The 24148-nt window shown below is 36.6% G+C and overlaps 1 protein-coding gene across 22 annotated transcripts in view; it reads left to right on the forward strand.

Moving 5' to 3' along the window:
* Positions 1 to 24148, forward strand: part of Nrxn3 (neurexin 3) — a 1458248-nt gene that overhangs the window by 1309654 nt on the left and 124446 nt on the right. For 13 of the 22 annotated variants that reach the window (XM_090344617.1, XM_090344623.1, XM_090344627.1 and 10 more), the window contains 2 exons: positions 6117 to 6206; positions 11583 to 11890. In XM_090344617.1, coding sequence (XP_090200743.1) covers positions 6117 to 6206; positions 11583 to 11890 — 398 coding nt within the window. The remainder of the gene's footprint in view (positions 1 to 6116; positions 6207 to 11582; positions 11891 to 24148) is intronic. The other 9 variants (XM_090344621.1, XM_090344638.1, XM_090344626.1 and 6 more) reach the window with 1 other exon arrangement.

Consider the following 24148-nt stretch of genomic DNA (forward strand, 5'->3'; position numbering starts at 1 on the left):
GTGAGGACATTTGAAGAAAGAAAGCAAATATATTTTCAGTGTGTGCATTGTTAATTTATGGCGTGTCATTTTTGTGAATGGCTTTTAAATAAATAATTTATGCCATCTAGAACTATCACACTGGAGAAATTTCCATGAAAAGTTCCTTGAATGTATTCTAAGCTATGAAGACAAATGAATATCTTATGATTACGTAGACCTGATTTTTATTCATCTCTCTTGGATTAGAAGGTTGAGAAAAATATGTAAAATCTCTGGGGAAATTGAACTTCAGACTGAGAATTAAGGATGACCTCAAAATTCAGGGAAAGACAACACTTGGTGATGTATATTCTAATTATAGCCTCAAGGTAGTGTTTAGCACTGTAGCACTTTCATAGAAATGGCCTTTGGATGTATGTTTAGGATATGAAAAAGATGATCAGTGTTAATATGTATGTATGAAAATCTTGTTTTCAGCCAGCCACAAAGCCCAAGACATAGAAAAGACCATGTCTAAAGCTATACCTAGAAATCAACCTCAACATCTGTCTCCTGGAGATTGTAGACTGATACTGTGGTATCAGTAAAAAATAACTTGTCCATGTTCCTTCCTCTCCAAATATATCCAAAATACATGTGTTAAGTGAGCTTTTCCAGTCAAGTCAGGATCTGCCTGGGTGATCCATGCTGCTTTCCAGGGTCAGCCTCTTGTCACTTAGAAGAGTTGCTTTTCTCTGAACCAGGAAACCACTTACACAAGTTCACCAAAGCTCCCTTACTTAATAATGCCCTTGTGCTCTAGGCCTATTAATTCACTTCTCCCAAGAGATCACATTTCTATTCCAAGAGATTAATTTCTTTACCTTGGTACACTAAAGGATCAAGGCTCACAAAATATAAATAGCACCCCCCTCTTTTTCCTCTTGTTTCCCCAAAGGTATGTTGTGAGGATTAATGAGATGATGCTTATAATTGCATTTTGAGCTCCTTGGTTGAAAGGCACTTTATAAATACAAGGTATTAGTTCTTTAGTGAGGTCCATCCATCACTTACAAGTGGCCAAGCACTCTGCCCTTTGGGCAGCACACTGTGTTCCTGACTCGGAGATGCTCTGGGCCACTGCCAAGAGTAGAGCCAGGGCCAAGTTCAGAAGAGTTTCCTGAGGTCCTTTTCTTTAGTAGCATATATTTGCTGTGAAATTCACCAAGTGTTCTTTAGGGACAGATGCATGACAAGAACCTCTGATCTAGAGCACATTGAACTACCCATATTGATTTTCTTCTGCCTCTAGCTCTCGTGCATACTATTCAGTCTCTGTTCATTAGACACACACTTAATTTTTTACTGTCAACAAAGCAACAAAGGAAAACTTTTCCTCAAAACAAATGTTCGAACAAAATGCAAAATGCCTCTGGCATTAATTTCATGCAGGTGAATGCTGTTCCATTTTGCCTATTAGCATGTCCACGTGCTTGCCAACAATTCAGGTGGTATTAATATGTACTTGCAAAACAACATTTTCTGCCAACCTGGTGCAAATTGCCAGAACCTTTAAGCTGCTCTCCCTTAACTTAGCAGTAGTATATCATCATTACCTGTGACTAGACCAAGAAATAACATTTGTCAATGCCTGGATTGCTCTTTTCAGTGATTTTAGAGACCTATTTTACTTTGGAAATGCAATTAGCCAAGTATATTTTTGATGATACAGAATTATAAAAGCAACAGTTGAGTATATGAGGACTGTTTGGGATGTTTGATTTTTCATGGGAAACTGATCTTTGCAAGATTGCCTTTATAAAATCGCTGGGAGATAGCTGTGATTTCACTGTTTGTTTATTTTTGTGCTAATACTAGGGCTTGAACTCAGGGCCTCACATTCCTGCTTTTTTTTTTAACCTAAGACTAGTATTGTACTACTGAGCCACATCTCTACTTATATATTTGTCTGCACAGGCTGGTTTAGAACTGTAGTAGTCCTCAGATGGTAGCCTCCCGAGTAGGTAGGATTACAGATAGAAGTCACCAGCATTCAGCCATGGTTTGTGAATTTAAGACTTTCAAAAGCTTTGAGAGCATGCATGTGCGTGCATACATACACACATTGTGCTTCCTATTAATTTATACTAAATACTATGGTAAAGTGAGAAATGAGGAAAGAAAATTTAAGTGATTTGTCTAAGGTAGCATAATTTACCAATGACAAAATTAGAAAGAAAAGTTAGATTTGTGGCTACATCCTATGTCTTTCACTCTTGCATTATATCATGTGGGCTTAAGAAAATTACCATAATTTCATAATTACCATAATTACTATAACTGATGAAGTACATATGTCCAAAAATCATATGAATAGTATTAATCTTGATATTTTCTGTTCTATACAAGAGTTCTTTCTTTTAGTTTTTCACTTAAAAATATTTTACATTTGAAGAGCTATTAATAAGTTTCTAATGTATATCAGAATATATTGATGTAAGTCAGTATCTTATTGTACTTCAGTTGCCTTTCATCTTAAATGGATCCAGCAAGATATAGGAAATATGAGGTAGTTCTGTATAGAGGTTAGAGATGTGTATGAACCAGTTGAGCCACAGTAATTTCAAATGAGAGTATTTTGCTCTTTACAATATTACAATTCAACAGTGCATCTTGTACATGTCTCCAAGAGTTGAAACACTGATAGTAGAGCCAATGGCCCATAGAAAACCAATGGGATAGAAATCTCAGTTCATTACCCAAAATAGAAAGGCTGAACACATACATATTTAAGCAGAATAAAATATAGCTAATGATTTTTCTGTTGCATGTTGGTGTTAAATTCATATGGTTAATTTAAGAACTCTTTGTTTGAAGATATATTTAAAGATCTATTGCCTTATGCATTATCAGTTTCTCTGTATAGTTAAGAAGTACAGTTATTGCATTTTCTTGTAAAATTAATCATGTAGCTATGTCACCTTTTAATGACGTTACTATGACATTACTATTCATAAGGACGTTCTGTCTTAAATATAGCATTATTTGTGTTGAAGAATTGACTTCATTCTTTGTTCAAATTTTCATTCTGGTTGCTCACCAAAATATACAACTGCATGTGAATGAGGATTTAATAAGAATGTGTATAAATTTGATGACATTTGTTCGATGTATGGAATAGTCGTATGTTTGAATTCTCATAGAGAAAGCTGTCTGTTCTTCAGTTAATCTAGTAAATGGGGCTTGGGAAAATGAACTCAGTCTCATGCACAGATTTCTAAAACAATTCTTACTAGTGTTTGACCTAAATTAAAATAAAAAACCAACAAGAACTATGAAAAGGTACTAAGAACAATGCTAATGTGGTGATTTAAACCAAGCTTGGTTTTTCAAATGACCTTTCATCCTTCACAACTATTAACAGCATGCTAGGTTGCTGTCCTGAGGGCCAGATACTATCAGTCTGGTGTGGAAAACTTAAAATGTATTCTAAATGTCTTTAAAGCTGAGGTGGAGGAGAATGACTCTTGATTATTTATTTTTACAAGGGTCAAGGTTAAATCACAGCTATGCTGTTCTCCCACTATGTTACTTCATGGTTAGTCAACATTTTCTTTCTATTTTGCTAAGATATACCATACTACAACCTAAGTTTCTACTTAAAAGTGTTAGATGAGTGTCTGGATCTTTAGCAGGGCCAAGAGCCTTTATGTATGCAAATTAAAAGCACACAGCTCATTAATTAATATAACATATCTGGAATTTGTGTTATATCTGACTATTCCCTTTAAGTTACTAAGAACATATAGTTTTATATTTGTCATTGAGTTCACCCATTTATTCCAAATGAGTAGAATTTGACTCTACTTAATGTTGGAGCCAATCGGGATAAATATAGAAAGTTTAAATTAATAAAATTTATTCATGGCAATTCTGACACAGTTCACTTTCTTGGTATAGTATTCCACTGTGCTGAAAACTTTAGAGAATCAATAACATTCCTTACCATATTGAATACTTGCTGGGTTGTTTCTTATCTTTAGTCTAATAAATATAGGTACTTCTCAGAAAAGTACCCTTCTGTTTTTAAATTTTAAAAACTTACACTATATACTAATTAATTTTAGATTAATAGAATTCTAAATATGCCAGGAAAAACCATTAAAGTGATCAGAAATCAGTAACAATTGGTAAAAAAGTAACTTCCTTAAATATAGGCTTATTGAAACACCAAGAAATCAAGTTTTCCCAGTTATTTTGTTTTTATCTTTGCCTACCATCTCCTCCTATTACTTTTTTTTCTTCAAGATAGGCTACTTGGAGAAAAAATTAAAATTATTCCCAGTAATCCAAAACTATAAATTTTTCTTCCTATTGTTGCAGTTTAAACACATTAGCCTCTGGTATGTTTTTGTTTGCTTGTTTTGCACTACTGGATTATTAACCCAAGGGCTTTAAGCATGATAGACAAGTACTGTCCCTTTGGGCTATACCGTGCCCACAACCTCCTTTTTATGTTAGTATGTTATTCTTTACGCTAACCACATAGGCTCTATAACTTAGGCTCCAAGTAGCTCACAGCTGCCTCTCTTATGAGCTTTTCTTAAAACAAAACAAAACAGATTCCAGGGAATTAAGGAAGAGACAGCTTCTTGGAATCATTTGTTCATTGAGAAGCCAGTGAGCCGGTGGGAAACCATTATCCCCTAATACATCAGATCACCTCAACATACAAAGACACACGTATGAAGAAAACAAAACACACACACACACATACACACATACACACACACACACACGTGAAATTTTCTTAGCCAATATCAACTGACAGAGTGGGCCCCACATTTGAAATGAGGTGGCATGATTGTATTCACCCAGTCCAACGCTGTGTTTAAGCCTAATATTCTTCCTGGCTTTCATAATTATTAGGAAATTGTTTCTAAGCCACCTGCTTGGGGATTTTTATTTCATTTAAAAAAATACTGGTAATTTGGAATTGAGTTCCCTAAATTCCAATATAGGTCTATGAATCAAAAATGATGAATTACAATTCACTAGTTTCTTCTAGATCAATGCAGGGCTGGCTGATGAGATAGAAAAATTACCAAAGCATGGCTTCATTATTTTGTTATTGGAAGCGTATTCATTAGGGGCATATCTCTACAACACCAATCTCGGATGTCTCTCCTAATTAGAGAAACCATTCAGGAGTGGTAATAACAGTTACTAAAGGAAGAAGAGACATACCAGCATCTCTAACAGACTTTATGAATGGATACTTGTATCCATTATAGGAAGATGAACGGTAAACAGAGACAAAGAGAGACAAAGAGGACAGAGACAGAGTAGAGAGAGAAGAAAAGGAAGAGGAAGGAGGAAAGGGAAGAAGTAGAAGAGGAGGAGGATGAGGAGGAGGAGGAAGAGGAGAGGAGAAAGGCAGGGAGAACGAAAAGGAGAAAGAAAGAGAAACAAAGAGTACCAGAGAAGGATGAAGAGAGAGAATTTGAGATAGTAACTATTTGTTCCTTTTAAATATGCAGCAAATCTGGGGAAATTAATAGAGATCTAAGGAGATCAGAGGTGGTCTAATGTCAGGGTCTTGTAAATAGAGTAAAATATCTCTCTTGACCACCAGGATTTCAGTTGTTTTCCTTGGCGTCCTCTGCTAAAAAGAAGAATTTCTGCAAATTCTTGAGAGGGGAATGCAGAAGAATATATCCCTTTTCTTCCCATAGAGACACACTTTAGTCATAGTGGGCTATGCAGGCTCTGTGATGGCATTGTGACAATGACTTGTCAGACATATTACTCACAGGCTGAGAAGATCTATGTGTCTCAATTGGATCAATTAGGTTGTGATTGGGTGGAAACGAAGACAGAGTGAATGAACTCTGTTTCTGTAAACAACCAAATCTTTCCTGTTCCATTTCCCATGCCAAAACATGATGAAAGAGTGCCTAGCTGGAATTAACCTGACCTAAAACATGCCTACTGGGGCAGAGTGACTTCAACTCCACCTCTACTAAAGATAACTTGATAGCTATCTCTAAAAAACTTCATAAAATAAACCAAAAAAAAATCTAGGATGCTTTTTTTTTGGTAATGACTTATTGACTTTTCAGATTGTTCTTTAAGCTGTTTTTTAAACTTTAAAGGCAACACTGATAATGAACGCTTCCAAATGGTAAAACAGAAAATCCCCTTCAAATATAACCGGCCCGTAGAAGAATGGCTACAGGAAAAAGGTAACCGTCGTTAAAACTTTCATTTTAAAATCATTTGATTCTAAACCCTCATTTTTAAAGCCTGCAAATAAATGTTCCTTAAATGATAATCGCCTGCTGCATAAATGACTGTTTTAATTTTCATTATAATTTGTGTCAGCTTCCACCTGCCATATGTTGATAAATCATGCTATAATACATTGCCATTAAAACACAGTTAAAGGGACTAACTAACATCTAGCCTGCTGTCAGTGGGACAAGCACAAACAAGAAACTCCAGGAACCTCTTATAAAAAAAAAAAGAAAAGAAATGTATTATGGCAATTTAACCACTGCATGACATTATTTGTTAATTTGCTTTAAATTCCCTTACACACCACAGCTTTCTAAAGAATTTCAAAAGTGTCCTTTAAACTCATATCTTGAGGCTCTTTTGGCTTTACTATATGTTAACCAAAAGGAAAAAAAATCATAGACTGACTGTTGTAACTTAAACTGCTTAAAACAAATGTCATAAAGGAATGTGTTTTTACATTTGTTTTTAAACAAAGAAAAGAATGAGAAAGATTAATTTTTGCCTCTCCATTGGTGGAAGAAGTTTTATGCTAGATTAATTGCATTCTAGTTTCTGCCTGCAACAAAACAACACAAAATTTGTTTTACATTTTGGTTGTGTTTTACCCTTGTGTGTTTTATTTATTTATTTTGTGTAACCAAAGTGTAAGTAGCTAAGTCAATCAGTTGGGAATAGGAAAGGCTCATGAAAGGCAAAGCAGTATCTTCTGTGCTGCAGAAGGAAATAACCACTCTGAATAAAAGGGCAATCCTTATAACTCTTGGTGGAATGATTATAAGATAAATTATTTTTTACAGTGAAGAATGTTCTCTATCTGTAAAAACTATCTATTCTGTCTTTTTTTCCTGAGTTAGTGTATGCTATTTGTAGCTCAAGACCTAAAGTGAGCCTTTAAATTTTGTTGATACTTATTTGAGTTCTCTGAAAGGAGTAATCCGGGCTTTTACATGTTATACCACTCAAGGAACTAGCACTGGTGATAGTTTTAAGTTGGATGAAGATGCGCAGGTTTTTGAACATGGAGAATCCGCACCAAGTCTTAACTGTTTGCCCTGTTTCCCCATATATGTGGCCTAATTAAAAATAAATTAAGAATAATCCTAAAAAGCAAATAATTCTGTTTTGTAATCACTAGATCATAAAGTCCCTTTAACAATAAAAACAATGATCACCTCACTTTGAAAAAGGAAGAGGCAACTAAATGCATGTCTGACTCTCATGTGCCTGAGAAAACTTTTTTGTTGTTGTTTCATTTAATTTTACGTTTAGTACTATTTATTTTACTCCATTGCCTTTTGAAATCTAAGTTTAATAGCATGCCAGACATTTTCATTTGTATAAACCATTATACAGCAATTAGTAAGCTTTTAGTTTTCTTTGTGATAGCATCCTTATCAGCTGGCTTTCATAGAGAAAGATTCATTTGGATATAGAAGTGAAGGGTTGGGATGAGGAGAGGGTGGTTGTAGTGGGACCGAGGGAGGTATTTTAGTTTCTTTATCAAATATATGTTTGTCAATGCATAAATATTGAAAAGACTTCATGAAAACTCTTACGGTTCTCTTGTATATGATTTCCACTGAAATTACTTGTTTATGTAATTAGAGTAACATTTGTTCTATTGCTTTAGCTCTTCCTCTGCCTAGCTGACTTTACTCTGAGAAAGAACAGAAAACATGTAGCGAAAGATCCTCCAAAGACAATGGTTTTGGAAAACTAAACACAGAAGGATGTTTAGACAGATGTATTAGAAAGTGCTTAATGCCTCTGCTGAATTATTTCTGGCTTCAGGGAAGAGAGTTAGGTGATACCATTCCCAAATCTCTGTCTGCTATTGACTGACTTTTTGACCTTAGACAATCCACTTAAACTCTATGTCTCAGATTTCCTCTCTGAGAAGAGAAATAATACTGCCTATTCCCCAAGGATGTTCTAAGCTTTAATTAATTTGTCTTTGTGTGACACTGACTGAGGACAAGCAAAGATTTAATTTAAGCATATGTGGAGCTGATGTCCACATGAGATAACAGTTAATAACTTTTTAGAAGATGTGTACTTGAAACAAAACAAAAAGTTTCTTGCTTCAATTCCTATGTGAATATGTAACCAAATTTTATATTATTTATGCAACACCAATTATCAGACCAGGATGTGTGCATATATATATATATTTATATATATTACACAAGCACATATGTCAATGTACATTTATAAAATGGTCAATTAATCAAAAATTATTGATCCTAAGAACTTATAATAATAAGAATGAGATCTGGTATTGATTTTGTAATCACTTGGGAAAAATAATTGAGAGAAACTTCCACCTCATTCATAGGCAAAACTAATAATGGCTTTTCTCATTTATGCACTTTTCTCCACCTAGTTGAGAGAGCTAAATCAGTTGGAGGATGGAACAGTAAGAGAAAGAAAGACAGAGAAGGTGCTCTTCTTCTAGCTTTGTTAGTACTCATCTCAACCAATGTACAGATATCTGGCTAGCAGAAAGTTTTGAGGAAGAAGAAACCAGATAGGCAAATAGAAACCCAAATGCTTCCTATGATGTGATGGAAAAAAGGAAGCATACACAAACCTTTTTCCTGTGTCACTCTCCAGTATTTCACTTCCAAGAAATGATTAGTCAAAGCAGTGTTAACTAGGAAAGAATCAGCAATTTAATCTTATAAACTCCAAATATCTAGCCTTTTCAAATTCTTGGGTCGATCTCAAAAAATCAAACAGCAATTTATGAAATAAACTCTAGCAAAGGAAATGAAGGCAATCCATCATTTCCAGGCAATATAATTCAGGTTTGAATTCTTGGATTCGCCTTTTATATTTTTAATTTTTTGCCAGTCCTGGGCTTGGGCTCAGGGCCTGAACACTGTCCTTGGACTTTCTCAAGGCTTAGCACTCTACCACTTGAGCCTCAGCACCACTTCCCAGCTTTTTTCAATGAATATGATACCGGGGATTCGAACACGGGTCTTTGTGCATGCTAGGCAAGCACTCTACCACTAGGCCAAACTCCCCGCCCCAGATTCTCCTTTTATTTGTTAGCACTGGCAGAATGAATACGACTAAGAAATGCAAGATGGGAACCCTGATAGAGGTTATTATTGTAAAGCAGGTTCAAGAATATTAGAATGTAAAATATTCTGTAATCAGACTACTTACCCATTAACTAACCACCAATCCTGGATAATATTAAAAAATGTGCACGAGATATATATGAAGATTATGAACGAGAAATCGTACACATGAAAAAGCCATCTTGCCATTAGAGTTTCTAGTGTAGAGATTCTGATTTATTTTGCCTTAGAAATATCCCATTAGAAACATTAGCAGCATTTTCTAACTAGCTATAAGCATCTCTAAATGCCTATACAATGTCCAGGAAGCATTTCTTTTCATCCATCATGATATTCCTATTGTAGTAAGTTTCGGGCTCCCATTTGGAAAAAGGTATTGTCCAAATTAAATTATGACTCATATGAACTCTAATCCATTAGCTCATGTTTCTGTGCATTATGTGTTATGCTTCATCTCACAAGGCCAAAGTCCAGAAAAATACTACAGGATCTGAGGGGATCATCATAGAATCCATTTGATTTGGTTTTATTCACCCTTGAGGTCTACACAATTATGTTAAGTCTACAGATCCCTTTCCTCTGAGCCAGAGATTCTTACAAAGTGCCAATCATTTTCTAACGAAATTACCTGGTAACTTTCACAGTTTTCAGAAAGTTTTACAAATCTTTCTGTGCAATAGGCTCTTACAAGTTGTCAGGTGATTGAAGTTGACTCTGGTCTAGAATCCACTTGGAGAATCTTCCCTTCTCTGTCTTCTCATTTCCAAGCTACTGTAGCTTGAGAAGGTATTTCATATTATATACTACAAATGCATATCCTGGAAGACCTGGTGATAGTGGAAGAGGTTCAGGGCCAAGAAACAACAGGATACCACTTTTCAATAAATTAGAGGTTCAACAAATTAGACTTTTAGAAATATATCTCTTTCTATGAAACAGGCAAGAATAACAGAAAATTGTTTCCAGGTATTTATGACTAATACACTAGGTGATTAGATTAAGAATAAGTAGAACCATGTTTTTCATATTGACTGAAGAAAGGCATCAAAGGGATATATTTAATTCCATTCATATTTTTATCTTTTCTCCATATAAAAAAGCTGACAGAAATAATCTAAAGAAATAATACTAAGGAAGAACTTATACCCTGCTGCTATCATGATAAATCATAATGAATTCTAGGTGCTGTTATTTGTTTTCCAGGAAAGAACCAGAGTAAGATAGAATGTTTTCTAATAAGTAGAAATGGCTAGAAGTAAGATTATTTGAGTACTGCCATTCTGTACTCTTACTCTGCCATGATTTCATTTTGATAGTGCTCTTTTCACAGAAATATAAATAGCCCCCAGATGGAAACTCTGAATAAGCCAAATCACTGATATTTTTCAATCCATTAACATATCTCTGTGTTATTTAAGGAGTTTAATGTGTTCGTTTCTCCATTAATATTCATTTGCCTTTAAAAATCCATTGTTGCTAAATGACATCTTCCCACCTTTTCCCTATCCCTAGATGAGGAGCTGTATCAACACCACATATTGTGACCATAAGTCATAGTCATATGACCATGTCTATATGGTTATGGCTTGGTTATGTGAACATAAATTCTTCATCCTCCATATATAGTAGATATATATTTGTCATAATATTAATATAGACAGTCAATATAGATGTACTATTATTTACTAATCAGATTTCTAGGAAGTTATGTATTTGATGACTACAATGTCCATGCTTATAAGTATGCAATGAATCCAAGTCTCTTAATTTTAATTAATTGAGTTTATCAGTCCTAGTTTTTAAACTCAGTAGTTTTGTTGCATCAATCACTCTTTTTAATTGTTATGTTAATTTGTAGCATAAAAACATGATAGACCTCTCTGATTCATTCTAGCCCTCACCTTATTTAGATATTGCTCTCATTCACAGGTATATATCCATGTAAACTGCAATAGTTCTTATCAGTGAACCAAGATTTCTTCTTTTTTACAATATAAAATAAAGACTGGACTACTCAGATGACACAGGCCTTTCAGCTAGGCAGTGGAAGAGATAACCATAACAAAATGTTACTTGCCAAGGTTGATATTGGATATTTGTCATCCATGTTTTCTTTTTCCCCCACTTCAATTGCTCAAGGGAGCCTGTCTGAATGCTTGGCTAGTTCAAACAAGGTAAGTCAAGGTAGAAAATGTACAAAAATAATAATATTTCCTCCACCCAACCCACTAGGCCGGCAGCTAACCATCTTCAACACCCAGGCGCAAATAGCCATTGGTGGAAAGGACAAAGGACGCCTCTTCCAAGGCCAACTTTCGGGGCTCTATTATGATGGTTTGAAAGTACTGAACATGGCGGCTGAGAACAACCCTAACATTAAAATCAATGGAAGTGTCCGTCTGGTGGGAGAAGTCCCATCAATCTTGGGAACAACACAGACAACTGCCATGCCACCAGAAATGTCGACCACTGTCCTGGAAACTACCACCACCATGGCAACTACCACAACCCGTAAGAATCGCTCTACAGCTAGCATTCAGGTACGTTCACCATTCTCTGTATAACAATTGCTTTTTGCAGTCTTTGTCTTTGAAATATGATTATCATGGCCAATACTCTATGCAGTTAGAGAATGTGAATTACTATGTTTGAAGGAAGGATGCCTGAAGATGCTTATCATAATAAGACCCATGTGTAGAGAAAAAATGAATTCACTGCTACAGGAGTTGTAAAAGTCATAGGGTACTTGTGGGTTATAATGGCCCATAATTTTTCACTGAAATGGGAAAGCTGTTATTCACAATGAAAAGTGGATTACAATTTTAATATGATATTCTCCCTTCTCTCATTTTATTACCTTTTCTTTTCAAATAGCAGAAAGGGAAAGGGGGGAAAAGGGGGAAAAATGCTGTATCCTAGCTCAGTTCTATTCATATCCTCCAGATGGCTTTACTAGAACATGAATTGTTCATTATTGAGACCAATGGGTATCATTAAATCAAGGACAATTGAAGCTACAAGATCAACTAATCCATTTGAAATGCTGTCTTTTTGTTTGATATTAAGTCTTGATTAATCATCTGTCATTTTGGTCTATTTTGTTTCCTTTATATTTGACCAAGATACTAATTACATTAGAAAAATGTGAAGGTTTTAATTTAGCTGTGCAGGAAGTCCTTAGTTTTGTAGTAAGGTTTTTTTTTTCTATTTTAATGTAATTATATCCAAGCTAAAGCTTAATACTTTGCTGACTCCCTTGGCATTTCATAAATCTAGTTAGTAGGGGGTAGGAGGTTAATCGAGTTATTAGCCTTAAATGCTCTGGCATAAAATAAGACATTCCAGTTGCTTGTGGGGAAATTACCCCTTGCCTGGTTAGTATTTGTAGGAAAGCTCAGTACATCAGTATATGCCCTTTCTGTTTCTCAGTTGTAAAACATTATCCAAAGCTCGACTGAGTCTTTGACATCCCTCTAACATGGACTCCTTTGGACAATGTAAACTTTAGAATCAATAATCAATTAAGCCTCTTACTGATTCCCACTTTTCTGAATTAAGTTTCTGTAAAAGGAAACACAGCTAAGTGTGTACTACCTTTTATTTCCTTTTGGTTTGAGCAGAAATCCAGACAGCAACGTACATGATTCCATAGGAGCAATTTGCAGCTGTGGCTGCATTAGATGTTATCAACCAATTTTATGTGTTTTCCAAAGGCTGCCAAGAACCTGGCAAGCATAGCCGTCTTATAATCACACATGCGGTTACATGCATACCTATGCTCATGCTCAAAAGAGAAAAATAGCACTTCTGTGCTGATATTAAAGCAATAACTCCTGACACCTCACTCCATTCTCTGAAAAGAAGATAAAAGGCAATATATATTTCTATTATGACTCTCTATAGCTCAAGAGTAGATCTGTTTATTGTTGGCGAAAGGATAGTTCTATTTGCACAGGTCTTGGCAGACTTGTTTTGTTTCTGTCAGAATATATTCTTCTAACTCTGTGGGAAGCAAAGGAGCAAATGGCTTTTTCTTTGTAGGACTGGCTGATCCTGTAGTCTTATTTTAAGACCAAATTTTCACTGACCACAGGAGGATTTAATGTTACACAGCAATCCAGGTACTAAGCCATGGTAATTGTCAGTTTTTGGCTTTCCCTCCTGTGGGAAATGCATAAATGGGAGCAGATTGGGTGAATTCTTTAAACACTTTCTATAAACTAAGAAGTTAATACTTCTGAAGAAGAGAGAGTTTCAAGGTGCAAAACTGTGGTCAGTAAATGTAACTCTAATTCTCATAGAATCTCTGCTCTCTTAGAGAACGTAGGTATGTGGGAGAGACCACATTAAAAGCTTTTCTCTCAGTTGTATTGCTTTTCCTTAGATTCCAGGAATAATGGCATTTTTCATCTACATGTATTTCCTTTTACCTTCGCTTTTTATGTGTACCAGTCCTGGGGTTTGTACTCAGGGACTGAGCACTGCCTCTGAGCTTTGATGTTCAAGGTTATTGCTCTACCGTTTGAGCCACAGTTCTACTTCTGGTTTTGTTTTTTTTGTTGTTGGTGGTGTTGGTGTTGGTGGTGGTGGTGGTGGTGGTGGTGGTGGTGGTAGTTGTGGTAGCAGTTAATTGGAAATAAGAGTATCATGAACTTTCCAGACTGGGTTGGCTTCCAACTGTAATCTTCAGATCTCAGCCTCCTGAGCAGCTGGGGATTACAGGTATAAACCACTGGCAACACAGTTCTTTTTTATCAAGATTGTAAAAGTGAATTATAAACTTTCTGACACTGTTTTTAAGAGTGTATAAATAAGTACTTGTGGAGGAAAATCAGACGCCCAGCAGAATTGATTAGGCTAAGATGAGGGATAATAAGCACTGTGTTCTTTGAAAATATAAATAAGAGGAGATAACTTGGTGCCAGTGAATTTGAATTTTATCATTCTTGCCACTAAGCCATAGGAAAAAATGCTTTGTGCTCCGTAAAGACCCACAGCCCTCATCTCCAAGTCTGTTTGAGCCTCAAATATATTTTGTAAATTATATCATCTTATGTGAGGATCTCAGAACACTACCCATCTTGAGTTCTACCAAACAATTTCAAGATCTTGGAGATGCTGTTTTAACGATAGCCATTCCAGAACCTCCCATATACCTATATGCCTGTACGGTCCAGTTAATTTTCTTAAATAAAGAGGACTCATAGCTGGACACGGTGGCTCACGACTATAATCCTAGCTACACAGGAGGCTGAGATCTGAGGATCGAGGTTTAAAGCCAGCCCTGGCACTAAAGAACATGAGACTCTTATCTCCAATTAATCACTAGAAAATGGGATATGGGGCTGTGGCTCAGGGGTAGAGTGGTAACCTTGAGTTGAAGAGCTCAGGGGCAGTGCCCAAGCCCAGAGTTCAAGCCCCGTGACCCCCCTCCAAAAAAAAAAAAGAGGACTCATAAAGCTGTAATCTCTGGGAGATACTTCAGAAAGAAGTGGGATAAATTATATTTCATACTCACTAGTACATGATTTATTTTTTTCATCTGTGTGAAATCAGTAATAGAAGACTGTTCCAATGGTGCTTTGCTCTTTCTTCTTGCTTTGATAATATTATTAAGGCAAAGAGGACTTAAATTCACCTGTCTTACAAGAGAAAGGAAATAAGCATCTGAGTCCACAAGTGTAAAAGCGTAACTATTCAAGAAACCATGGATTCCTTTTTAAAGCATAAGCTGTGGAAACATCATTTGAGAATCTTGTTTCTAGTAGACTTTGGCTACTGTTTATTTCGGATCAAAGGCAACAGTAAAGTGCTGCTCCTAACTGCACATGAATGTGGACAAATCACTCTGAAGCTCTCCACTGCTCTCATCTCCTGGCAGTAATTGGGGCTTTGATCTTTCTGATATTCCAGTTTATTAGGACATGAGTAACAATTGCTTGTGAGTGACATGGGCTATCTTAAATCACTCAGCTTTTAGTCTCAATCATTGTAATTATTTTAATTAATAATCAAGTTGATTAGTTATTATTTTAATTAACTTTAATTCCTATACATTGAAAAAAGAAAGGCATTATTACCTACCTTATGGTCATTCAACAACTAGAAATAGAATAACTATGGCTCTTCTAGAAGGCTCAGGGTGCCTTGGACAGTTCTCCACCTCCCACCCCCCACCTCCCAGTGGTAAGGAAGGCTGTAACTTAGTGACACTGTGTATATACTTGGACTAAGATATCCTGGGTCTAAATTTAGCCCATTTCTGTCAGCTAAGTGACACTGGAAATACCTTATGTGTTTCAGATAACTATTTCTGAGAAAATGAACTTTTCCACAAGTTAGCAGCTTATAATAACAGCACACCATTAGATCTCACTAGCTGGTCAGTTAAAAATTTCAGCTGGGTTCATCAAAGTGAATACTCTGGAATACTCTGTCACTTGGGGAGCCAACAGGGCTTGCTGTGTATCTTCTGGGGTTGGATGGCCTCATTTCCCTGGTGTACCTTCACCAGAGTGTAACAACTGGGCCATTTTTCCTTCTCTACATACTCCCTAGGATTCTCGCTGTGGTCTCTTCAGCAGAGAAGTCTGACTCTAGTCATGAAGCCTCAAGATTCCCAGGGAATTTCAAGGAACTGGAACGAGATGCTGCCAGTTCATTTTGACATTGGCACTAGATACTGGCAGTTGTTCTGGGCTTCCATGTTTTTCCTAGTTTGGGATGGAGGAAGGAATATAAATTATCTTCTCAACAGGAATAACAGCAAGAATTTCCAAGCAATCTATGTTGGGCTTATTGTGAAGTGGGAGGTTCCTAGCAATACCCGTACTATAGGATGACTATAAAGTTATCTCAGCTCAAATACTCAGAACAAGCCTACCATGCAGCACTAGACAGGAGATGTTTTAGAGGTTTTAGTACTGTTACATTCTGTCTCCAGCATATGGAGCATCCATCAGGTATCAGCCTAGCATAGAAAATGGAGCTGTCTCTGATGACAGTAGAAACCAAAGCGGTAGCTTTATTTTAGAGTAGAGGCAAGGTGGTTTGGAGAAAAATAGAGATTTTTGCAGAATAGCCAGGCTAGAATTGAGTGGCTAATATTAGTCCTGATTAATCAAAAGTATCTATTATATATCAGAATGGACTTCTCTCACACCTCATTATTCATTCTGGACATTTTCTTTCATTTTTAAACCAATCCAAACCTTCTGTGGTCCTCAGTAAATATATTCTATTGTGAAATCTCTCTATTGGCACATTTTTTTTTTGCCAGTCCTGAGGCTTGAAATCAGACCCTGGGCACTGTCCTTGGGCTTTCTCAAGGCTAGTGCTCTACCGCTGGAGCCACAGCACCATTTCCAGCTTTTTCTGTGTGTGTAGTACCAAGGAATCGAACCCAGGTCTTCATGCATGCTATGCAAGCATTCTACCACTAGCCATTGTCAAATATTTTGAGGAGCAAAAAGGAGAGGAATCCGGGTCCCTTGCTATGATGGAGGGTTGGTTTGTCATTAGTTTATGATTGGCTATGTGTACTGATGCTGAGGAGTTTTGTATGAGATGGCTTTGTCAAGACTCATGGATGAATTAGGATGACATGAGGTCTGTAAAATGAGTACAGTTGAACGGATAGTGAGAGGAATAAATTCCAGGTTCTAGAATATGCTGTAAAAATTAGATATGATTAATTCCTGACAGAGATACTAAAGTCCAATTGAAAAAGAGAAGAGGTAAGTGCATGGATGATCTAGACTTTGAGAACCCTATTCCAAAACTCTCCCAATCGTGGGATGAGCCAGAAAGGCAAGAAGAATCGGATTCCATGAAGCACTATAACAAGGAATGCCCCAGTTGCACAGGTCCAATATATCATTACAAAGATACAAATAGGTAAGCTTCTAAAATGGAAAAACTCAAGTCTACATTCAAATTCCTTGCTACTCCTTCAGACAGATGGAAAAAAAGTAAGAAATAAGAGGCTTCTTGGGCCGGGAGTTTGGCCTAGTGGTAGCATGCTTGCCTAACATGCACAAAGACCCGGGCTCGATTCCTCAGTACCACATTTGTAGAAAAAAGCTGGAAATGGTGCTGAGGCTCAAGTGGAAGAGCTCTAGCCTTGAGGAAAGTCCAAGGACAGTGCTCAGGCCCGAGCTCAAGCCCAGGACTGGCAAAAGAAAAAAAAAAAAAAGAGATTTCTGCTGTCACTACTTCTTTCAGTCTCTACAACCAAAATATTCTCAAAAGTAAGTGGGCCATAGGAAAATATTTTCAAGAATAATGTGTATTCTGTTTATCTTTGGCCTTCAGTGTGAGTTGTTATCAGAAAATGGCTCTGGGTGTTCCTTTTGTACAAATCACTATCTGGAATTGTTTATAAGCTTTTTGCAGGTTACTAACCATCACCCACTTTTTTCTGTGCTGGTCTTTGGCAAAGTCACCTTGATATTGACAAGTGTTGCATGCCACCAGAAATTTACCAGAAAACTCACAATGTTCAAACTGGATTGCAACTATTCAGGTAAACATGAATAATAAAACACTAAGAATTTCATGTGGTTTGTATTCTCATCTCAAGTTTCTCAACCAAGGTGGTCATATATGAACTCCTTTCAAAAATTCTAGAAGGTAGCAATAATGTATCTGTGTGGGAAGGTATTGTTAGTACCCTACCATCACAAATCCACAAATTACTACCTATTTGGGCCTTCACTACTAGGCTAGGCACAGAAAGGGACACAGATGAAACTTAATACTAATTATTTCAGAATTGGACAAGGCAAAACAGTGATTCAGACTATGTAGCCTGTCCTGGGTAGTGTATTAGTATTTAGAAGAGAGGATTGCAGGGTTTAGCATCAGAATTTCCAAGGTGGATTCTAGTTTCTTCCAGTTACTTAGTTATGTGTCTCGATGCAGGTTACTTAAGCCTCCCCAAACTACAGTTTCATTATCCATCAAAGGGGCTAAGCAGAACCATTCTCACAGTGTTATAGTGAAAACCATGATGACGAAAAGCAAGTTATAGGGCTCACTGAAACATCTGGACATTGGAAACCACCTCAGTCTGAGATATTTTCCTAGACCTCATAGATCCTCATTGAACCTAGCCTTCCTGAGAGTTTATAAACATAAGAAAAAAACATTTTTAACTATCCCTACCCACACAAGTTCACAGTGACCCAAAGTTTCTTCTGAGATGCAGAACTCTGAGCTCATCCATGAGAAGACATTTCTATGGGAGAATCTTTCTTGTTCTGGGGTAGGCTTTTTTGAAGTGATTCTAAATAGACTCTTCTATTAGGGGGAAGTGTTGAAGGGTGCCATTTAGTTTCACAATGATATGCCATCTAGTTTCAAATGATATGCATGACCTCAGATTTATAGATTGGTGTTATCTAGCCTGGATATCCAGGCCCAGGCTAGAATACCAACTTTCTTCTAGGTTCTCTGAATAATCAAACTGTCTTGGATTGAGATAAAGGACAAATCTCCCTCATCCCAAATACAGGCTATCGCCAAATGTAGGTCACCTTGGGATAAAGATGGGATATACTTAACCAAGGTATTTTCACTCTCTGTCCCCTCTACCTTTTTCCTGCCTGATAGAAACTAGTCAAGGAATCCATACAGTTTCCTCACCTTTGCTTTTACCGTTAGACAACAGAACCTCCAGGGAAAGTTTATTTTTAAGATCAGAGCACAACTAATATTGATTAACAGCCTTACATAATGTGCGGCTCCAGGGCCTGTTCCTTTCCTGCCAAACCTCATAACTGGAGAAGGCACTGAAGATTTGTCAGTCTAATTAGACTTCAGCTGCCAGCCAAGAAATATCTCCTGTCTTCTGCTTACCCTCGCACAGGTACTTTCTTTTCCTTTCTCAGAGAATTATTTTGGAGGAAAGAAATTGGACTCTAATTTACTGGTTGCCTGGTAAGACTCTCCAGTGACATTTTCTCTCCAGAGTTGCAAAGATCTAATGAAAGGAAAAAAAAAACGAAAAGAAAAATGAAGGACTTGATGGATTTGCTTTACTTTTAAAGACTTTCATGTTGGTGATATGAATGGGCCAAGAAAAGGAATGCAAAATTATCTTCTTTTCACTCCCATTTTAAATAACTAGGGTATATGTGACATGTCCTTCCCAGAGCCACATCTAATCATTTAAAGGGCCCTCTGAGAAGGTCTTGACTGCAGACAGGCCAGAAGCCTTTGTGTTCTAGCAGACATAGTAGAGATACCCTTCTAATTAGGCTACAATATTGATAGGCTAGAATTTCCATCAGAGCTGCTAATCAATTACTGAATCTTTTTTTTTTTCAAAGTACGTAAACAGCTGGGTGAGAAGGAAGGTCAATTCTTGGCTACTACTGTGTGACTCAGATGGTTGTATTGTGCAGTGAGGTTTTTCCAATTACCTAACCCACTAGTTATCTAAGTTCAAAGCCATATGACCTATAATTCTTCTCCTTGTTTCTTTGACCATATTTCCTACCTCAGTGCTCTAGCCATACAAATCTTCCTCATCTTCCTTAAATACAGGACTAGAATGAGGACTATGCAACTGAGGCTATCACAGGGTCAGAACTTGTCTTTATTTAAACATTATTTTAAGAATAATTTTCTTATTAATTCAAGTCTTAAAAGCACTTCCTTAAATTTAGCACCTTAAAAGGAATACCTAGGGCTGGAACCACTGACTCACACCTGAAACCCTAGCTATGCAGGAGGTTGAGATATGAGCATTAGATTTCAAAGCTAGCCTAACCAATGAAGTCCATGAGATTCTCATTTCCAATTAACTGCATAGAAGTAGAACTGTGGCTCAAGTGGTAGAGCAAAAAACTAATAAGGGATGGTGAGCAAAAAACTAATGGGATGGTGAGCAGGCCTTGAGTTCAAACTCCAATATTGGCAAAAAAAAAACACCCCAAAACATATGGTTTACATTCACAGGGATAGTGGAATCAATGCAAAGGCAAATTAGAAGAAGGAGGGAGAAGGGAAGAGGAAAGGAGAAGAAAAGGAAAAGACAGAAGACTTTAAAGAGAGGTGTTTAGTAGTCATTTCTGAGAAGTATGTGCCCATTTCATGGAATGAATATCTTGAGAAAAATGAATAGATCTAATTAAAATAACATTAGTGATTTTTTTTCCTGATTCCCTCTCTTTGCTGAAAGCTGCCCATAGGGTTACATACACTACCACCATTTCTATATAAAAGATAAACTGTTCAACACATATCTCAAGTTTTCAGATTTAATGATTCCAGTTGAGGGCCAAGAATTCATGCATTTCTGTCTGTAAATATATCGCCTAATTTCTATTTATATACAATGGGCAAATGCGTTTAAGTGGTAATCACTATTAAGAGGCTACAAAACGGGTCATTCCATTTGCCTGTGACAAAATGGTTAGTGGGAAGGGTGTACTTTTGTACCTTTCTGGTGCCTGTTTGAGTGACTGTAGAAATTAGAAATCCACTGATGCTGTTATGACAATCCTGTCTTTTGAAACCCTCTAATTAATGCCTTGGTTGTCGAGAATGCTGGCACTATTAGCTAAATGGAGGAGTAAAGTTCTCCTTAATTTTTCTCATTTTCCAGGGCTGAAATAGCTGGGGAAGTAACTCACACCCTGTCTGTGGTGGTTAGCAGGCTCAGGGAGGATTACTTGATGGGAATTTGATTGACTAATGTATATAAGGCAATCTCTTCCATCTTTCATCCCCTCATACTATTGGATACATATGGGAGAGGAGAGGAGGGGGTGTGTGTTTGGGTGGATGTTGGGTGGATAGTGTGTGTGTGTGTGTGTGTGTGTGTGTGTGTGTGTGTGTGTGTAAGAGAGAAAGGAGAAAGGCTGAATAGAAACACAGCAAAGAGAGAGACTCAGAGAGAAAGAGAAAAAGAAACAAAGAGCCAGAGCCAGAGGGAAAGACACAGAGAAACAAGAAGTTAGAGAAGATTCCCCATGTATATTTTCAAGTACTGATGTCTTATTCAATTTTCCTATGCATGCATGCAGATAAACCCATATGATTGATCTTGTGAAAGAAAACATTCTGGTTCAGATCTAGGTAATGCCTGAGATCCTGCATTTTGCACACACACTCAAATGATTGATTGCATGCTACCCAGTTTTTGGAACAAAGATCCAATAGATATTTGTGCCTCCTTCATATGTGGTAATATTGTATACTTACCTAATTCTCTGACTGTATTGAGATGTCTTCAAAGTACTATGGGAGTAAAAGAACAGATATCCAATGAAGGATTAGCAAATTAAAGAATTATCTTTTACTTTGTTCCTAGTTCTAAAGGCCCACTTTTCATGTCCCTAACTGTGCTGTCTGTCCCCAGGGACACACGGGGAAAGAAAAGGGATAATTGAACTTGTCATAATATTTATCCCCCTTTCTGAAAGATGACCTCCAATGAAAGCAGAAGGACGTGAATGATTTTAATTTACAGTAACAATGGGGAAAGCGGTCCTGCCCAGCTAGAGCAATATAAATATATGAAATGACAGGTTTTGCTGCACTGGCTTTCTACTTCCTCCTTGCAGATACTGAAAGAGACACATATTCATGCATCCACAACTCATACTGAAATACACAATGAAATTTCACCCAGCCTTTATCTTTTAGCTGCTGTTCCAATGATTGATGCCCCATTGGCTGGGAAGCTGATCTGCTAAAGAAAGACAAGGAGAGAGGAAGACACATGAACTATATCTCAGATACCATTTCTCATTATTATTATCATTATTATTATTATCATTATTAGTTCCTTACTGCCCTATCTATTCTGTTAGAGAATGCTTGAGCTATTAGAAAGGGGGAGGGGTCTGACATTTGAAAGTGGATTTCATGAGGGAGCAATGAGCAAGGACAAAGGAATAGATGGGTTTATTTCACTAAGAGAACTGACCTCCGTGGGGTTTTTGTGGTTGTTGCTATTCTTTACTTTTGGATTTGTGTATTTGCTTTATTGTTACTGTTGCTTTCATTTTAAAGATAATAGGTTCATCTGTGTCTTCCAGGTTTTCATTTCCCCCCATGTAGGCATTTATTTTTGCATGTGTTCTTTTGTCTGAATTCAGGCTCTGTCTGCAAGAATTGATATGATAAAACTATGCAAATGTTATCTCTGACCACATATTGCAAAGACAAGTTAGCAATATTTTATTGTCTTGCAATTCTCTTAATATAATTACCTCCATATCTTGATTGATGTCAACCTTTGAAATACCTGTATGTATATATATATATATATATATTATGTATATGTTGTATAGTCCAGTGTCTGTTTCTCTACTGTTTCTCATTCAGAGTAAGTGTGATTGCTAAATTATTTCTGGGTTTGTCATTTAAGAGGGCTGCACAGCAGGTCCTGGCACAGTAGATGGCCTATAATAGGAATACTATCACAGCACATGAGTGTACTGATAAAAGGGCAATTCCTTAGCTTACACAAAGACCACTGTGGTCCCACTTGAAAAATGCTGTATTTCCATGGTTGAGTTTATGAGGACATGGGATTTATAACTGAGGCTTCTACATGTAACTACAATTTTAATTGATTTTTCAATCCAACTAATGAGTACCTAAATTATTTGAATTAGTTGTGGGCCAGGTGACAATCACTCAAGAAATATCAATAAACAAAATGGACAAGAAACTTAGTTTCATTCTCCTCCATATACATTAATTACTGCAGAAGCATTACTAGGCTTTGGCAAAGAAACAGTTAGAAACTTTTTGCCTTGAAGGAATATGTAATCTGGTATTTCTCTTATGTTTTCTAAAAAATGAGCAGAAATGCTTTTTTAAATTCATTTTTATTAAAATGTATTATTTTTGTATTTAATATATTTTTATTGTAATTAATAGAAGGGTTACATTATATTTGCCAGGTGGAAGGTGCATTACTTCACGAACATTGCTACCCTTTCTCATGTTTTTGTCCACATTTCCCTCCCTCCACCCCCTCCCCTCATCTTGTTTTTCCCTCTTCCCTATCCTATTTCAAATAAACAAATAAACATATTAGAATGTATTACTTTTGACTCTGGAGGAAAAGGATTTTCTTCATGCTGCCCCTCTCATTTTCTCATTATCCAATCACCCAATAAACCCTTCTTATCTTTTAGTTCATTCAGAATTTACATTTAAAATTCAGAATTTACATTATTATGACTTTGCAATGTCTATTTATTATTTGCAATGTGGAAATGTCCATGATCTGACTTGTTCCACAAATATTTACTAGGTGCATAGATTACAGCAGGTCCTATACTAGGAATGGAAGATTATACAGTGGAGAAAGGGAAAAAAAGAGTAGATGTCTGGCCCTGACATACCTACTTCTACTGTGTTAGGATTATCCTTCCTTTCTTCTCAATCTCTTTGTTAATGAATACTTTCATTATCTCATTAGCTACCCTACTTTTCTAGCCACTTTTTTTTTTACAGTATAACAGCTAATGCAATTTTATAAGAGTTCTGTCAACATAGACATCCCAGTAGTAGCCTATAATTTCTACTGTCATCCTGGTTTCCCTTAGTGTGCATGCTGGGAAATCCCTTAGCCTAACTTGAGTTTTCATTTCTTACTGTATCCCTTTGTTCTGAAGATGTACATGATTCTGTAGCCTCCTGAGAAAGGGATAGGTGAAAAGTAAATCCATCAAGATAATACCTTTCTGAAGAATATCTCATTCTATCCTCATTCTGCATCAATAGTTTGCCTAGAAGAGACTTCTAAATTGGAAATAACATTCACTAAGATG

Source organism: Megascapheus bottae, chromosome 14 (genome assembly GCF_031878675.1).
Source record: "Megascapheus bottae isolate mThoBot1 chromosome 14, mThoBot2.hap1, whole genome shotgun sequence".
NCBI lineage: Eukaryota > Metazoa > Chordata > Mammalia > Rodentia > Geomyidae > Megascapheus > Megascapheus bottae.